Here is a 6,779-nt window from a genome sequence, read left to right as displayed (position 1 = left end):
ATATTAAATCATCAATGTTAGGTTAAATTGAATGTTTCCCTGGGTTTTAAATTTGATGTGTTCGCAACAAATCATTTTAATCCTAAGCGAAAATAAAACAAACTGCATTGATTACAAACAAAGAAATTCACTCAGTTACAGAAAAGTTTCCAAATCTTCACTGCTGCATACCAATTTCTGAACTGTTATACAATTATAATGTTTTGAACTCAGTTTTTACATAGTGAAACCTTGGAATTTGAACATTGTACATTGTTGTTTTGGCGAGCTGCCAAGCGGCCTGCGTCAATCTTACCTATGAAGCTGAATAACTTTTGTTAGGGTTGACATATCTTGACAAAACTTGTATTTATGAAGAGTTAATGCAGACCTTTCATTTGATTTTGTTTGGGGCCCCTGGGGTCAAGGTCACTGCTACTAAAAATGGAAAGACGGTTAAAACTGAAGAACTTTTGTTAGGGTTCACTGTCTTGTTTAAACATGCCAACCTTTTGGTTATTCAAATATGATATAAAAAGGAATTCATTTTCCTTTTCTCAATAAGTTCATAATGAAATTTAAAAGCAACTAAGAATATTCTGTTAAAAAATACAAGTTATATTTATTAAGTTAAAGTGCAATGTTTTAACATGAAATAGTTGTATATCATGATTATTTGTCATGTTTATGATTTGTATATGTTTTTTATGAATGAAAGGATCACCTCTTAGTGATTCCAAAAAGAAAAAAAACCCTGGTGTTTAGGAAAAGTATATGGAGACCTTTTATGGGATTGTGTTTGGGTTCAAGGTCAAGGTCACTGTAACTAAAAATAGAAAAACGGTTAGAGCTGAATAACTTAAGCTAGGGTTGATTTTTTTTTACTGAACTTGATCATTAGGAAAAGTTTATAGAGATCTTTTATGGGATTGCGTTTGGGACCCTTTGGGTCAAGGTCAAGGTCAAGATCACTTACCTAAAATAGAAAAGCAGAAGGGACTGAATAACTTCCGATAGGGTTGACATATCGAAATTTGGTATTAAGGAAGAGTTTATGGAGAACTTTCATAGGATATCATTTGTGGCTCACTGTTACTAAAAACAGAGAAACAGTTGAAACTCAAGACTTTCCGTTTTGGCGAGGATTTCTTAGTGATACCGACATTTTAGAAGTCTTGCCAGTTTGATCCATACACACATCTGCCTGCAAATTGTGTTGTTGGTTGTTACAATGGAAAATGACCGAGGTGTTCCGAATGTCTATATTTAACAAAACACAATAATATTTATTTAAAGACGGATATATGCTAACAAAAAACGTTGAATTCTTTTCCGACTGTTTCATTTAAATAGTACGATCCATCTTTGTATGCACAGTCCAAAAATAGAACTACAGGTTGGATCGCATGGGTCGGAGCCTAATTACACATAAGGAGGGACAAAGCACGTTACGTACGATGACAAGTTGTTCACAACAATTATTTTAATCAAAAATAGGATTTATTTATGTCCGACAAAATTGAACGCGTGGACTTTAATTGTAATAGACTTTTAGTTTACATAACATGGGCTTTTCCAGGGGAAACGTCACTTTAGAATTTGGTGTAATAAAACCACGTTTTAAGTTTAAGAATAGCGCGGCTGCAAAAACACCAACGTTCATTTTCTTGACGCTGGACTCGTAAAAATAACCAATTACAAACAAACGGTAAATGATTATATATCGCCAAGAAACTTTCTGTCGAATATTATGACAAGAACAATCCTCAAAAAAGTATTGAATTAATACGAGCTGTTACTCGACCAGACTGAGGAGTCGTACAACGTCAAACGTCTTCGTGGACCCTCATATCAACCATCGTATTAAGCCGTAGATGTTGGTGCGTCCATCTGTCCCATTATTCGTGTACAGGCTATTTCTTACCAACAGCTTATATTCAATGATTTTTTGAGAAGCTTCACTCACAAGTGGAGATACACACATCCATTATCAGCGCGCTCTAAATCGGTGATTTTTCACAGTTATTTCCCTTTATTTATGTTTAGTAGTACGATATACGACCAGTCCGCCCCACTATTCGTGTCTGTGATATTTATAAACATTTACTGACTGGAATTCAATGAAACGTTATGGAAAGATTTACTAACATGAGTATGCACTTATCAGCAGCATTCCGGCTCAGTGATTTTCAGAGTTTTTTTTAGAGTTAGGGCCTTTTTAATATAGTTAGGTATTAAAAGGACCAGTCCATCCGACTTTTCTGATACGGCTATTAAACGACAACTTCTAGCTTGAATTCATTGAAACCTTATGGAAAGCTTAAGTTACAGGCGGAGATTACTCATATTAACGGCAATTAACGGTTCAATTATTTTTCACGTAGTTATACCCTTTTTAATGTGTATGCAAAGTGACATAGGCCCGTTATTATCCAGGGTATTTCTCAGCAAAAACTTGGCTTGAATTCAATGAAACTTTATTTGGAAGTTTATATCCTAGATTACTGGGTGATACGCATATTATCAGCACGTCCCAGCTTGATGATTTCTAACAGAGTCTGTACCCCACCGATGAACATACACCGATTCCAACGATAACCTTGCTGGTCATTTATGAAACAGCTAGTTTGAATTCGAAAGTACATTTTTCAAGTTGATCTTAAGGCAATCTTTAACTCAAAATATTGATCTTACAATATATAGCCATAAACTCATTGATATACCAGCTCATTTATATAAATCAGTCGACATGCTGATCAATCTCACAAAATGCCAATGCCTCTAGTAGTACAATGTACTTACATTTTGCAGAAGACATTTAAGTGCTTGGCAATCTGTGCTACATGTATATCACCCCACCAGTACGCCGTCATACCCTCAGTATACATGTATATCGGATTGGCTACATGATGAAACGAAGGGCTACATAACAGAGGTTCTTTTGGGGTTGTTGTTGTTTGTGTTGTTTTGTTGAATGTTATTGTTGTTTTTGTTTGTTTGTTGTTGTTGATGATGTTTTTGTTTGTTTTTCGGGATTTGTTTTTGTTTTTTAAGGGGGGGGGGGGTAAATAATATGGATTTCAGAATAAATGTACCAAATCATGTACCGGATCGAATACAATTTCAAACAAAATTTCTTAGATGTTGAAAGGATTCTAGTTTTCAAGTTTTGCAACAACGGTGGGGACCAATGGATGACAACGGGGCCTGATGAAAAAGGGCATGGCGAACATTAAAACACACACACAAATTTTAGGGGGAGCATGGCAAATCATTACTTAATGAAAATTAATTGGATTAAAACGTGTTGTTATCATGACATGTACAGTCACGAATCTTGCTTACAATCAGTGTGAAATTGAATTGCGAAAAGTAATACATTTTTTGCTATTGTATTCCTTCCATCGAAAGTAACTCTCCCTTGTCAAGTTGAGAAGCAAGGACGATATTTAGTTACTTTCATTTTCAGGGGGAAAAGCAATACATTTTGAACAAACAAAATCGAATGATTTCAATTCCGCTGCCTTTATATTTCTAAACAATGTGAAATTAAATGGATTCCTAGTTAAATAGCGTTTTGCGCCAATGGAAAGCCTTTCCGTAGGACGAGCAGCCTCGTTCTGAGATTGGCCTCTAAATTGGCTTATTTAACTATGGAAAACCCATACCAACTCGGGAACTAGTAAAATAATAAAACGAAAACATATATGGATTTGACTCATCTATTGTACAACAATATAGGATATATATCCTAAAACGCTATACATTTCCATTTCAAAGCACGAACATTGTATCGAAACAAGGAAAACAGTTTAAAGCACATGTATGTAACAACATTATTGTAGCAACATGGCATTCATATCATCACGGCGACTTGAGCTATGTTGCAAATCTTAATTTGCTGCAAAGACAACACATTGGTGTTGAAGCCGATTCCTAGTCAGTTATTGTGGTGGTGTTAGTAGGTTATACTCCGGGTCCCGGCGTGAGCACATTGAAGGGTCCCAGAGTGACAGTTCAACCACCGCACACCTATCCTGGGCGGTTAACCAGTACTAGGTGCCTTCACCTCTGCAAGGAACTGACAACTTCTGTACATGCCAGGGGCAGTGGTACAGTGTGAATGGTCGTAGAAAGGATGTCATAACCAATCACAACAGAAGTGACCTGGTCCGCCCGGGAATCGAACCCGGGTTCGCAGTCCAACGCTCTACCGACTGAGCTAACCGGGCGGACTAGTCAGTTATTGTAAGAATAGGGGGACTTTTTATAGTACCCGACGATGATGCGTGTTTAATGTATTGTCATCACATTCACACCTCTGGCATTAGAGGCCAATCGTTGTAAAAACAAGACAAACGAACTTTATAAACAAAAGCAGAAGTGTAGGCAAAAAAAAATCATTCTCTTCATTGCACCTTTTTTCGAATATTCGTATACCGATTTTGACATTCGAATACCCATTCGGAGCTCCTCGGCCATTTTTATCGAAAACAACCTCGGATGTATTTGGACGGTTTACATACTCAAAAAGAGGTACGTTTAAGTCCGCTGCAAGTAGATCGCGTAGTAATTTTATTTAGCAGTTAAACTTTATGACTTTACTCTTGGAAATCTTTATTATGTTTGCAATAATATACTTCACTGACAATCAATTTAAACTTAGATCAATAAATACAATTCTAAAACACTACTTCAACTGATGTACCGGCATACATCCGAGGTTGTTTTTGATAAAAATGGCCGAGGAGTTTCGAATGTCGAATACCAAACGTTTGATCGAATATTTGAATATTCAAATATTCGTTTGCATCCCTAATTTTTTTATTAACACACATAATGCCTTGTAATGGAGGCGAGGTTCCCGCATGTCCACTGTAATCGTAAACTGGTCTATTTGTTGCGGCCTTAGTTAAAGATGCGCTCTTACTTGCAAAAAGATTTACCACAATTAATACAATTGTTTCAATATAATACCAAAAAAGGATAAATAAATGTCGAACTCAAGGTTTTTATGAACGATATCGAGTTTAATGTCAAAGAAATTTGCAGAAAACACGCCATTTCTACCTTATGAGACGATAGTATATATTTTAGCGCTCACCAATCATTTAATATTTTTGCGTATTCAGCTATTAAATAGACGGTTACAATCTTGATATCAGTAATTAATATTTTCCATAAATGCATTGTATGCTAATTAGTTAAAGGTTTAATCACTCAAAATTTATGTTTATTGTACATGTGTATGTATTGATTTTGAACACGAGTGTCACTTTAATGATGTACATAGTTGCGCGTTATCTATATAAACACTGCACCTTGTCAATGTGAACTTTATCTTTGTAAAAACTTCACCCGACATGGCATACATACACTTCATCCAGGTGAGTGGTATCTATAGACACGACTCTTTGTTCACATGAACGACTTGTCCTGCATTAACAGCAATGGAGTATGTGGATTGCCATTTCCGTAAGTAATGTTACAATAGCAATAACATAGCTTATGGTATGTTGAATTCGATTGGATCGGGTAATACCCATTCGGCTAGCACTAATTTTCAATCGTTTTTTTTGCACTGTGGATGGACACAACACAATGCATTAACATTTAAAAAAGAGTTGTTTTTTGCATCATTCAATGTGATTCAGATGTTTGGGCCTTGGAGAAGTTCAAGTACCCTTGGCCAACGCCGGACATGCGGATCCACAAGGACTACTGGCCATGTGGCCTTGAGAAAAATATAAAAGACATACCCGTTAAACACGCGGTCTTCGTGCAGTGTTTGAACGCGAGCTTCGGGGGCACAGCGGAAGCAGAATGGGTGATGGACATGGCCACGCGTCACCCGGTCATTGTTGGCGTTGTGGCTGGACTCGACCTGACCAGTCCAGATGTACGTATTTGGTAAACATCGCACTTTATTACACTAGGCTGTGGTAAGTTTTTCGGTTTTTACCATATATGGAATATTAAAATAGTCACGTGGTGTGGGCATGCGCGGTGCTACACTACCGTGATGCTGACTGTAACAAAAATGGCTGCCTAGAAGAAGGAAATGTGTTGCCGGTAGGTGGAGGTTATATGGGAGACGTTTTCTCATTATTCAATGATAGAGGGGATTCAAAAATGGATAATGTCGTAAAATGACTTATTTGCTACATAATGGTTTAAAGCTGTCTATGGGTATAAGATAACTATATGGGAAGCAGTTTTGAAATATCTTGGCCGTAATTACTAATATGATTACTATATTGAAACGAAGTGTTGACTATATGGGAGTCAGTTTTGGTAAAAAAGAAAATCCTTACTATATGGGAACCAGTTTTTGTAACTCAACGAATATATAATCATATAACATAAGACAGTTGATAAAAAGGATTCAGTGTTTGTTAAATGCAATTTATGGGTAAACAATTACTATAAGGGAGTCAGTTTTGGTTAAATGCAATTTATGGGTATACAATTACTATATGGGAGTCAATTACTATAAGGGAGTCAGTTTTGGTGAACTGCAATTTATGGGATACAATTACTATAAGGGAGTCAGTTTTGGTTAACTGCAATTTATGGGTATACAATTACTATAAGGGAGTCAGTTTTGGTTAACTGCAATTTATGGGTATACAATTACTATATGGGAGTCAGTTTTGGTTTAATGCAATTTATGGGTATACAATTACTATAAGGGAGTCAGTTTTGGTGAACTGCAATTTATGGGTATACAATTACTATAAGGGAGTCAGTTTTGGTGAACTGCAATTTATGGGTATACAATTACTATAAGGGAGTCAGTT

The 6,779-nt window shown here is 36.3% G+C and overlaps 1 protein-coding gene across 1 annotated transcript in view; it reads left to right on the top strand.

The window, feature by feature from the left end:
- Positions 1-5,429: 5,429 nt before the first annotated feature.
- LOC128227662 (uncharacterized protein y4mH-like) overlaps positions 5,430-6,779 on the top strand; it is a 28,830-nt gene continuing 27,480 nt past the window's right edge. Inside the window, exons 1-2 of the mRNA XM_052938403.1 lie at positions 5,430-5,454; positions 5,634-5,878. Coding sequence (XP_052794363.1) covers positions 5,430-5,454; positions 5,634-5,878 — 270 coding nt within the window. The remainder of the gene's footprint in view (positions 5,455-5,633; positions 5,879-6,779) is intronic.

The sequence above is a fragment of the Mya arenaria genome, chromosome 3 (assembly GCF_026914265.1).
Source record: "Mya arenaria isolate MELC-2E11 chromosome 3, ASM2691426v1".
NCBI classification, from domain to species: Eukaryota; Metazoa; Mollusca; class Bivalvia; order Myida; family Myidae; genus Mya; species Mya arenaria.
This window is presented reverse-complemented; position numbering and strand designations above follow the sequence as displayed.